The following is a 12,300-nucleotide window of genomic DNA, read 5'->3' as shown; positions in this document are numbered from 1 at the left end:
AATTGATAAGATATCACGTTGATTAAATCGTTATTATGGTTCATTGGTAATTTTTCTGATAATACATTTTAGCGAGAGAATATCATAAAATGATGTGTTTTATGGGAAAAAATGAAAATTATACATAAAAATGATAAATAAAAATTATATACGGTGGTATGTAATTTACCCGATTTTTCTCCAAAAGAGAAAGGTTAATTGCACTACAATTTTTATGTTTTGTTTGGTCGGGTTTTCATTTGTTCATAACTTTTGTATCTGTTGTAAACGACGTCGTTCTATACTCCCTTACGTTCTCATTCAACTACCTCATGTCAGAGTACCCTCGACCGTCGTCGTCATCATCATCATCATCTTATTTTTCTCTCGGTTTGCAGTTTCTCAATTGTTGACAGGTCCCTGCACTATCTCTAACTGTATTGGCATACTAATACTATGTGGGGTTCATCTCGAAACTCATCTCAGCTTTCAAGCAAGGTACTGGATAACATCCTTGTTTTTTTCATTTACAGTTATCTAATCGAGTCATGGAATCTGAAATTATGTTTTTCTAATTTAAGAGAGATAAATAGCTAACGCGCTGTTTGTTGCTAAAAGTAAATTTTCTTTTGATTTTTGTTTTTCATCACCTTTACTAATGTCTCTCAAATGCTTATCCTTTCGTTTTTCAAAATAAAGGGCCTTTGAGAAGCTTTCATATGGGTACCTTTTTTGTTTTCCCGGAGCACTGTTCTTTTTCAGAAGCTAATTCTAATACCTTTCAAGTGGGTAGCTTTTGGTTTTCTCAAAACAACTACCTTTTATCTGTATAATCTATTGTAATTCGCATGTGTATTTGTCAATTTTTGCTTAATTAAATCACGTATCTGTTTATAATCAGAAGCAGGATAGAGGAGGATTAGGAGTAAGTTTCAGGGCAGAAAATTTCATTCCTGGCCTTGTCATTGGTTTCATTTTTGGCATGTTGCTGGATATGGCAAATCCTACAAAAGTTTCTGCCAAGAAGAAGAATTTCTTATCCGGAAAGTCAACACAACAGAGTTTGGTTTTCAATGATGGTGACAGAGAGCTCAAACTGGTATTGATTTTAAGTGCTTGCTGCTCTGAAGTAGGGAATTATACTTGAATTGTAAACTTTTTTTTGTTAATTTTCTGTAGACGGGCTTTGGAAGATAAGGGTAACACGTATGATATGAGTGGTAATTGAGACTATTAACTCGCAATTTTGGCTCAAATACCTTTCTAATTAATATGTCTACTCAAACTGGACCCTTTGTCTTAGTCCTTTTAGTACTGGGATTGGATCTTGCCAGATTTGATTGATTCACCAAGTATTAGGTGGCTTGAACCTATACTTGAACACAAAATGTAACTTCTGGGTGCAGTGTTAGAAACAACTTCTGAGCTTTTTGCTGCATATCAAGTTGATGAATTTACTGAATTTGAAGGTTCTAAATGCATGATTGTATTGCATATGATACGGCATGTAGGCATCACTCTTTTGCTGATCATTCTGTTATCCAGTCAGCTTTTGTGGTTTAGTTATAATCAATTCAATGAACATATGTAAGGGAAAGATAGAACTAGTTGTGCAGAATTTCACCTGCTTTCCATTATGTACATGCCTGGATATCATGGAGATTTCATATTGTTTGAGGCAGGTTCTAGTAGTCAGACAGGATCTGAAGATGGGCCAAGGAAAGATTGCATCTCAATGTGCTCGTAAGATTGTTAAATTTCAACAACTCTTCTGTTACACTTAACCGAACTTCAAAATCCCACTTGCTTGTCTCCGGGTAACCGGATCTCAATGCCTAATCAAATCTATAATTTATTTGTCTCTTGTTTGTAGATGCTGCTACTGGCATGTATTCGGAGCTGATGCAAAGGTATATAAATTTCTGTTTGATGTGTTTATTATTCTAGAAATGCAAACCTGTTAAGGACTTGGAAAATGGAAGTAACATTTAGTGCATCTGAGGAGAAGTGCATCCTGGCTATTTGTAGGGCGTATGAAATATAAAGTTGGAATTGTTTGTGTATTGTGCAGCGATCGGTCACTATTGAGTAGATGGGAACAAGGTGGGCAGCCCAAAATAGTAGTTACATGCAAGAATCAACAAGAAATGTAAGCAGGTGAACAAGATGCGTCAATTATGTTGAAAAACATCTTACAAATTACCTAATATTTTGTTGGTTATCAGGAATAACCTACAGGAAGCAGCTGATAACATTGGCCTTCCAACTTTTGTTGTGGCAGATGCTGGGCGAACACAAGTATGTGTTTTTTCTGTTCTAATATTACTTGGGTTGGGACGGAGTTAGTAAAGCAGCAAGTCTTATTTGCTTGTGAGGCAGCATTCAATATTATTCAGTAAAATAACATCTATGGATTAGAAACAGAATGATGTTAGTTCATGTTATCTTACACAGGTTTCTGCTGGATCAAAGACAGTTCTTGCAATTGGACCTGGTATATTTCATTTCTTGTTGCTTTATTTGCTTTCCTTTTGTGATCCCTCCTATACACCAAATTATTTTATCTAAGAACAAGAATGATACATATAAGCAACGAAGTCAGTTTTGAAAAACTTGTGAGGAATGAAATGAAGAACGCCCTTGGAACCGGAAATGGAAAAACAAAAGGATTCTGAATGTTTTGTATGTCTGGCATTGGCAGGGTCAAAAGCAGCAGTGGATTCAGTAACTGGGAAGCTACGTCTGCTTTGATATTAGAAGAAAAAGAAGATGGCCTATTCTTTTATGGTAGCCTATCACAATTTACAACATAAAGATGGATATACCAGTTTGGAAGCAATTATCAGATTTAGGAAATTTGCCTCCCTTTTTCAGGGGGAGATTGGAGAATATTTTATTTATTATTTTGACTTCTCCATTGCTTTCATAATCTTGTATTAGTAACGGAAAATTGAAGACATGGAGATCTTAGATTATTTTTATTGTGGCTAATGGAACAAATTAATTTGTTATTCACTACATCAATTTTCCTATCTTTGATTTAAAAATTGGGATAAGCTAATATTGGTGTTTGATTTCCGAGCTATTCAAAATATTGGTTTTTGCTTCTTGATTTATCCAAATTGGTAATGTGGATGGTAAATTAACATTTAAAAAGAAAAATCACTAGTTTCATTAAATTTTTATGAAAGAAGTTTATGTGATATAGGTTAAAGTTTTAATCCAATTATCAAGTGATGAGTGATAACATGACGTATAAGTGGAGTGGAGATAACGTAGAGCATAATTATAATTAACAGTTATTGATCCAAATTGCAAATTTAAAAAATTACTGTCCTCCACACAATGAGAATATTTTTGCAGTTTTATCTCTTATATATTTATACCACTTTTTTTCTCTCTTGAGAAATTTTGGCCTTTTTCTTTTGAATGAAATTGTTGCCGATTTCATATGGGTAAAATCACATGCTGATTTATAAAACGACTTTGTTTTGATCAAATGCTATAATGTAAAAACCCCACAAGAAGAAAAACCCCGTACAAACAGAGCGAAATACAATAGTTTTGTTCTTCTAAACCCTAGGCCCAACATTTGTATTTTTTGCTGTTGCCGAGAAAATGGCGTCTCTATACAGATCTCTCTCAAAATCAAGTTTTTCACTCCTAAAATCTGCTGTCAGCAAGCCCTGCCTGAAATCTAGAAACGTATCTTCTCATCTACCCACCTGTCCTCCGCTTCCACTTTCAAGGTGAACCTTTTGAACCCTTCCTAATCCTTTGCCCTTTTCAATTTGTTTTGGAAATTTCACATTTTGATATTAGTTGGTGAAACTCAGTCTGTTTTCTCATGCGGATTCTCGTCAAATTATTTGAAAAAAAAAATGATTGTTGGGTTTGGAGTTGCAGGTCATTCCCGCAGTTGGGTGCTCTCCAATCTCTACTTCCGCTGCACTCGGCGGTCTCTTCAGCTCGGCTAACCTCGTGCCTGGGCATTGATTCGACAAGCTCTCGGTCGTTGTCTCAGGGTATGCTTTGCAGTGCAAACCCAGGAGTTTGATTATCTCCAAATCTTTTAATTTTAGTATGTGTAAGCAACTTTTTTACTCTATAATCATGTTTATTGGTAAAGCCATGCCTAATTTGATTTACTGTTACAAATTGTTTATTGACGGAGTTAAATTGGCAAGCCTCTCTCCCTTTGAGTTTTTTTTGGGATGACTTGGACATTTGCATACATACTACGGGAGCTTTCACGCTCCAAATGGTAGTGTGAGTGAGTGTGTTAAAATACCCTAAATGCTTAATTAGGGAGCTATAAGACTCTTTATATATGTGAGGCAATCTGATAGAGAATAGCTAGTCCATTAGTAGGAACATTCTGGAAGGGTGAGATGTAGAGGACAGGGGTAGTTAGGGTATGAGGCATTAGTAGTTAGGGTAGGAGTCATTAGTATATAAGGGATGGTATAGAGAAGGAAAGCAGTTTTTGCCAAATATTTGGGGCTGCTGTTGCAGAGGCTCTACTTAGTAGAGAGGGAGGTTTTCTCCTGTGGGGTTGCTCATCTTGTATTCTCTGTATATTTCAATGTATCAGTATTATTACTTTAGTTCTGTATCCGGTTTCTATCACAATCCTCTTCCTTTGAGTTACCTTCCGGGGTGTGTTAGTCTTTTATTTATGGATCATTAGAGTTGCATGTGCCTTAAAGGGTAGAATTAAGATAGCAACATAAGGATGAAAGTGTATATCTTCAACATTCTGGCTTACACTTGGCACACGGATTTAATTATAGATGAGTTATTATTCATATCTTATCGCAGCCTTAACTAAATTTTTAGGACCAAACAAACTCTTTATCCTGATACATGCCAATCAGAAGATACACGCACATATATGGTTATCTAACTTAGTATAGACATTGAGCATTAGTGTGTATTGTTAGGGGTTTCAATCAACATCCCACTAAAGCTAAATATAGATCTCCTTTCATTTTTCAAGCACATCCTAGGACCTTTACTAGGAAGAAGAATCCATATAGCCAATTCCGACTAGTTGGTAATAAGGTACGTATGGTTGTCATTGTATTGTTGGACCTTTTCTCCCTATGTCAATAAAAAAGAAGAGACATTTTTACAGGGAAGATAATTGTGCAAAGTGAATAATCATGAGGGAATTATGTTCTACTATCAGCATAGAAGTTATAGAAATGAAAGAGGAAGGTGGTGTCACTGTGCCAGTGCTTCAAATAGGGGGTGTAATCAGGATTTGCGTGAGTCTGATGTAGAGCTCTATTAACTAGAATGCCTTCGAATTTAAAGACTTCATTGAAGTGGTTAATCAGCTTGTAGAATGACATAATATTTAAGGTCTTGTTTGTCTCTTTCAATAAGAATATTTGGAAAATTTCGTCAGTCTAGATTTTTTGTTGAGAAAAGTGGAAACATAGTTATTCTCAAGGAAAATCAATTCACATTTTCCAGATAAAGTTCATTTCGCAGACTATATGACAAATTAGAAAAAGTAAATGTATTTTTAAAGAAATAGTGCATATATTACCTGGATTGTTGCTAATTGTTTCTATCTATTGGTGGCACTGTTGGTTTGAAAGTTTGGCTCTGTTCTTTTTGACTGAAATTAAGTAAACTGAACTGAATTCTACTGAAACTGAAATAACAATATAATCCTTTAAAAATAGCAATAATTAAAATAAAAAGCTTATAAAAATAATAATGGTTCTAATAATAATAAATAATTATAATTATAATGAGTAATGATAAATTACTCAACTGATTACTGAACTGAATGCTACTGAACTGAAATTGTTGATACTGAAATTAAGTGACAAAGAACAAGGCCTTTGTCTATTTCATTTTCTCATAGTGCGCCATGAATGGAATAAAATAAACAATTGAAAGTCTGAACATTTTCATATGCTTTTATTGGAAAGGAATTGTTATTTTTCCAATATACTCTAAATATGCCAGAAAATGATGTTTTTGATTGAACAACAAAATTAAGTCTCATAAAAAATGTGTTCTTCGTTATTTTTCTTGAAGCAAATCAAGTCTTGAGTTGGAGTAATATGTTGAAGATTAAATTCAAATTACCCTCTATACAAATATGAATCTTATTGCACTGGATATTGGAAATATCAACTAGCCTTTTATTGCCAAGGCAGTTCCCTTATTTTGAAGATCTTTGAGTTTGCCTTTTATATTTATGTATTTGTCATTTTGGTTGACAAATTTTTAGTTCATGTGAAAACTCCCATCAGCACTTTAACCGTGTGACATTTTTATTTCATATCTATCACTTCCGTTATAGGGAATTTGTTGGCAAACTACTCGTGATATCAGTTGAGAATAAATTTTGAACAGGCCAGGGGTTTTTCATATGCGCCATATTTCCATGTTTTAGGACTAATTGTGTTTCTGCACTTAAGTTTTTGCTTATGAACATATTCTGTTTGAAATTTGCATTGACCAATCCTTTTTCTGGCCTTTGACCTAAATATCCTTGTGTTTTCTGTATGCCTTTTTGTACACTACACTATGTTTTGTATGCTTTTACTGAACTTGCAAGATACAAATGTGATTTGGCAAGCATATAGTAGATCAGGGAACCACCTTTAGAAATAAGTTATGAACTTATGATATTTTACGAGATCAGTATGGTGATCCATGTGGTTGGTTTGCTTTTATAGAATACTTGGCTTTGCCTTAAACATCAATGTTCATTGATGTGCTAGTACCTTTTCATCAAATTTTGTCCATTAATATGCATATCCACCAAATTTCTGGTGTTTAGCAATCACTAATCAACCTAGCTACCTATGTAATAAATGATGCTGAGAATGATGTGATATATAGGTTGATAATTAGTGAAGATAAAAGAAAGGAGTTTCCTTTTTTGATATAGAAGTTCTGCAATGTTGATGAACCTCATCAGTGTGTTAATAACTGAATTCTGTGCTGAGGGGAGAAAAAAGAAGGTTTGAAAAAAGAAAATGGGGGGAGGGAGTGTTCTAAGCTCTTTGAACAATGCTCTGCTACTATAATTCTTATCAAAACCACAAAAAAGTTACATGCTGTCTTTGCAATTGTAGCTGGCTGATAGAAGCTCGAACGCACAAATGACAATAGAGTAGAAAAATATTGTGATAATCGATAGATCTTCACTGGTAACAACTTGCAATGCTTCAATTGACTGAATAGAAAAAGAAAACAAAGATGGAATGGAAGTTAGATTGAGCTTAGATGAACTGAAGCCCCCTCAGGAACCTCAGGTTCCCTCTGAAGAGGCAGAGCCCAAACTCTCCGAAGAGCCAATTAACAAAATTCTCAATACTCTCTTTCTCCTCTCAACCAATGTTATCAGAACCAGACCGGACATCAAACCGGATTTATAGTTGGGTCAGGGGTCACTTGGTCGGACCGGATGACTCGAGTTGGTCGGACCGGGTGACATAGATATACCCTAGAAAAACCCTTCTTTATTTCCTATAGTGCCCCTACGGCCCTACTCTACTGCCAACTAGGCGAAACAAACTATCACACCTCCCTTCCTTTTATGATGTTCCTGCTTCTTATGCATGACCATTCCCTACTTGATTCTCTTTCACATGTATTACTTTTACTATCTTCCCTATTCTTTTCAAGTATTTAGACAACTATTTTAACAAATATCTTGGTCTTGAAAACAATTGAGTCTAATATTGAGTCTTGAATTGATTTTGCACCTGCATTTTTAGCTAGTAGTCTAATATCTATCGTATTGCTATAATCGGTTGATCTGTTGCATCATTGTTTAGTGTTTCCTTTTTTACTATTGGGTAGTAAATTTGTTTGGCAATATCTTGGATGTGTCAACGAATGCAATAGAGGATTATGTATTGTGCATGCAGTGTCATTTTGGAATTTATCTAGTTTTGGATCTAACAACAGATAGCAGCACTATGGACCATTTTCATCTCCTGTGATAAGAGTAATATTTCAAACAGTAAGTAATATAGTGCATTTCTTTTTGTTTGGGTTCAGAATTAGGTCTGAGTGTGCCGCGATGAGGGATCCAAGACAGAAGGTGGCGACATGACCTTGCCCTTATCTCCCTGGCATCCATTCGGTTTGGTTCCATCAAAGAGCTTGCAAATTTTGAACTGTTGATGCGGTTGAAGCTTCAGTTTTGTTTAATGCAGTGCAGTGCTGCTATGTTAACAAATAAAAAAATCTGTCATTAATTAGCCCTTGTCTACTTGCATAATGGTGTTTTACTGTATTTTTGGTATTGAGCTACAAATTGCAATGAGATTGCAGAACATGGAAAGATATGTCAAAGTGTTGCCCATTTCTTAGAATTATTGGCGTTTGTGTTTTCCAGTAGCATAGCATGTGTACGTACGGTGGAACTCTCTTTCCCCTTCAAAAGTTGTTCACATATCTACATGTCTATTTCTAACCTTTGCGTCACTCGTCCTTCTTTATCCTTTTGCTACATGCCATTAATTTTACCCCATTCATCTCTTTTAAATCTAATCATACTTAAATAATGAGACCAAGGGCCGTTTTGGTCTTTTTTATTTGGTTATTTTGCTATAAAATCAAGTTTATCATTGTTGGTCAAACTAACGTAAAATGATATAGGATGCGAGTTCCCGTTCCCCTGCATACCCTTTCCTTCGCTGTTAAGCTTACTGCTAGCCGAGCCAAACTTCAACTGCGACTACTTGTAGCCGCCTTATTCCCTGTGTGAAAAAATTCCCGAATCATTCACGTGTCCTTAAAAAAATGTTAGGTTATATACTAGTCTCTTTAGTTTTTATTATATGTTTACTAAGGTTATTCAGTAAGATCATTAAAAGAAATATTAATTAGATTCAATGAGTAATTCAGTTTTAATAAGAAAGTTCCCTTTTCATTTAGCTTCAGTAGTAGTAATTATTTAGATGAGAAACAAGCAATAAGAGGAGGAGGAGATGGTAGAAATGGAGAGTAATTGGTTTTATTTATAAAAATAAAAAAGTGAAATGGGCATAATGGCAAGTGATTAATGTCAGAAGTTGTTGAGGCAACAAGGAGACAGTCTCTTTTACTTGAACATGGAAATATCCTCAATATCCTATCTTTTATGGAGAGGACTCCCATTTCTTTCTATACTATTCTTTTTATTAATCACCCCCTTTTTTTTACTCATCAATCATTTCACACACTTAGACATTCATTGTTCTACTCTAGAAGTTTTAGAGTGATCAGAAACCAATTAAGATCCCAAACTATTTTAAAAAAATTCGTTGTCATGAGGGATGGCAACAAAACGGGATAGAGATACATTTCTCATTTTGTTGTCAATATTTATGAAAACAGATGCAAACAACTTCCATTAAAGATTTCTTGGTCTCTATCTTTACCTGCACAAGTAATATGGTTATATGTGTAACTATTATACAACTATTCTATGGTTTTTTTTATACATATATTTATAATCGTATGTTTGTACTTTTAATAGTTTTTTTTTTTATATAGTTTATTCGATTTCTTAGTTCGAGACTCGTCAAATACCTTTCAAGTGGATCATCTCTCATTTAAAGCTTTCTGCGTACGTTAGGACTCGAGATCTAGCTTAAGTGAAATATGTTAATTTTACTATTAAAAATATATGGGACATTAGATCTTTTGTATCTTGTTAGGGGGCGTTTGGTTCACATGAGGTAAGGGAAAAGGAATGAAGAAAGGGAAACCAAAGGAAAGGAAAGGAATAAGCATTAATTCCCCTGTGTGTTTGGTTATGTTTAGGAAAGGGAATTCAATTTCAAACTTCTGAAATTTTTGAACTTTCAGATTTCTAGAATTTCAAAAAATTCTTGAACTTCAAAAATTATTAAATTCTGGAAATTTTGGAACTTGAATTTAAAAATTTTGGAATTTTTAAAATTCCAGAATCCGAAAATTCTGGAATTTCAAAAATTTTGAATTTTCAGAATCCGAAAATTCTAGAATTTTGGAAATTCTGAAATTCCAGAATCTAGAATTTCTGGAATTTCAAAAATTCTGGAATTTTAGAAATGCTGAAATTTCAGATATTCTGAAATTCTAGAAATTTTGGAAGTTCAAAAATTTTGGAATTTTGAAAATTCTAGAATTTTAGAAATTCTAGAATTCCAGAATCCAGAAATTCTGGAATTTCGAAAATTCTGAAATTTTAGAAATTTTAGAAATTTTGGACTTTTTGAAAATTCTGGAATTTCAAAAATTCAGAAATTCTAGAATTTCATAAATTTTTTAGAGATTTGTGGTTCGATAAAATAAAAAGAACAAAAAAAATTGGGAAAGGGAATCCAATTCCCTACAAGATTTGGGGTAATGGGTTAACCTAAAGTGGGATAATCCTATAATCTAAAATGGGTAAAAGGAATGAATTTTTTTTGTTAAACAAACAAGAACAAAGGGAATGAAACCCTCCCATTCCCATTCTCATTCCTAAAGACCCCGAACCAAACACCCCCTTAGTGTAAAACTATTATTTTAATATTATTGTGCAGTGTTTTATTATTGTATTGTTATTGTCTTAAATGTATTAATTATATTGATAATATTTAATGTAATTAAAAAAATCCAATGCTATTTATTTTAAGATAAAGAAATAATGATATATTTATCGTCTAGTTTGATACATTTTTTAATTAATTATTACTAACTAATATTAATTTAAATAAAAATTTAATTATTATATATTAATTACACATATTAATTAATTGTAAAATAAAACAAATATATATATTATTTATATTTATTAACGTAATAAAATGGAATTCACACTTAATATGTTATTATGAAATTCTCCTTCTCTTATTTTATAATAAGCAAACCTTCAAACCAAAACCCCAATAAAATATAGCTAAAAAATCAAGTAAGTTTTAGCAATTGAATTAGAAAGGGGAAGAGATGCTCTAAAAACTAATCTCGAATTCTATCTCCAATTAATAATTAAAATTTGGCGAGTTTAAAAAAAGATCCTAATAATGTTGAAAATTATGTTAATTTGCATTTTTAATTCAATAATTCGCATCACGCCCATATGGAAGAAAATATATACTAAACCCATGGTCCCCTCCCTCCCCACAGATAATCTTGAATTAAACCTGCAACATCTGCTAATTAATCATTCATTTGTCACACCCTCTTCTGCCATGAAGCACGTGCTCAGTGCATGACAACATTTGGAATAGAATAGCTACCTCTACATAATTAATTACACCATTTTAAAGCTGATCTTAACCAAAGATAGATACCATATACTCTATACTTTTAATTAAATGAATTCTCCACTTTTTATAGATAACAACTACTTTTTTTTCAATTTATATATAACAAATTATATCATTTTTTTATACAACCATAATTGGTAAATTTTAATCAACCTTATTCGAAAATGTAATTGCATTTTCCGTTTATTTGCTAGGTTTTAATAAGTTGATTTTCACAAGAATGCATATGTCATATGTCGTTCATAATTTCATATTCACAATATTATTATTATTATTATTACGGTCGTTATATAATTAAACGATGACGCTAATATTTATGTGGATGCATATGATACGAGGCATCAAAGACAGGCATGTGACCACCGCAAACTTTGCTTCCCCTTAGAATATATTAATCCATATTTAACATTACTTTGAATACCTAGCTTCTTCAAATAACTAATTATGTAAACATAATATAATCTATATATATTGGTTCAAAATAAATTATATATATTACTAAGATGTGTGTATTGTTTAATGTCGAACACGCTCGAGTTGAATATCCTACATCGGGAGCGGTTTCTTATGTAAACTCTGATTATCAAGTATGAATGGATAGATGGAGTATTGGAGATAAAATGTAAAGAGAGAGATAAAGGGACGAGTACTAAATGATAGGTTTTCTCCACCAAAACCGGCCTTACATCCTCCTCATTTATCTCAAGTACCTAGATTTCTATAATGGGTGGGGTGGTGATTTTCTCGACAAATAAGTTACTGCCGACGGGCTCAATGCTTGTTGTCACTGTGGCTAATGTGTCAACCTATCTGTTTTCTTCCCATGGTACTGAAATGATAGAGTATTAGATTCCTTTGTTCCATATATTTTGGAGTAATATGTTGAAATTTTCCAAGTATTTGGCCATAATCTCATCTTGGCATGGCACGTCCCATCAATGTGGATTACCTCAAGTTTACAATCGACGTAGATGGTGAATTTGCCTGAGACTAGGAGATGTGCTAACCATAGCCCCATGATTAGAGTCTCATACTCGGTTTGGTTATTTATAGTGGGAAT

General features: G+C 33.4%; 2 protein-coding genes across 4 annotated transcripts; both read left to right on the top strand.

Moving 5' to 3' along the window:
• The first annotated feature begins 277 nt into the window (after window positions 1-277).
• LOC136202099 (uncharacterized) lies at window positions 278-2,994 on the top strand. The gene is made up of 8 exons (XM_065992570.1): window positions 278-477; window positions 881-1,078; window positions 1,662-1,722; window positions 1,853-1,889; window positions 2,051-2,128; window positions 2,205-2,277; window positions 2,434-2,473; window positions 2,681-2,994. The coding sequence occupies exons 1-8, from the start codon at window positions 436-438 to the stop codon at window positions 2,728-2,730; spliced, it is 579 nt and encodes a 192-aa protein (XP_065848642.1). The 5' UTR covers window positions 278-435; the 3' UTR covers window positions 2,731-2,994.
• Window positions 2,995-3,475: 481 nt separating this feature from the next.
• Window positions 3,476-8,333, top strand: LOC136203737 (protein NONRESPONDING TO OXYLIPINS 2, mitochondrial). Of its 3 annotated transcripts, none has more exons than XM_065994957.1 (3): window positions 3,476-3,728; window positions 3,886-4,004; window positions 8,017-8,333. In XM_065994957.1, the coding sequence occupies exons 1-3, from the start codon at window positions 3,598-3,600 to the stop codon at window positions 8,040-8,042; spliced, it is 276 nt and encodes a 91-aa protein (XP_065851029.1). In that variant the 5' UTR covers window positions 3,476-3,597; the 3' UTR covers window positions 8,043-8,333. The 3 variants fall into 3 exon arrangements, with proteins under 3 accessions (XP_065851029.1, XP_065851026.1, XP_065851028.1); XM_065994954.1 differs by having other exon boundaries at window positions 3,886-4,066; XM_065994956.1 differs by having other exon boundaries at window positions 3,478-3,728; window positions 3,886-4,060.
• Window positions 8,334-12,300: the final 3,967 nt, after the last annotated feature.

The sequence above is a fragment of the Euphorbia lathyris genome, chromosome 8, assembly GCF_963576675.1.
Source record: "Euphorbia lathyris chromosome 8, ddEupLath1.1, whole genome shotgun sequence".
In the NCBI taxonomy this organism is placed as follows: domain Eukaryota; kingdom Viridiplantae; phylum Streptophyta; class Magnoliopsida; order Malpighiales; family Euphorbiaceae; genus Euphorbia; species Euphorbia lathyris.
The sequence above is the reverse complement of the archived record's forward strand: the minus strand, read 5'-3'. Positions and strand labels throughout refer to the sequence as shown.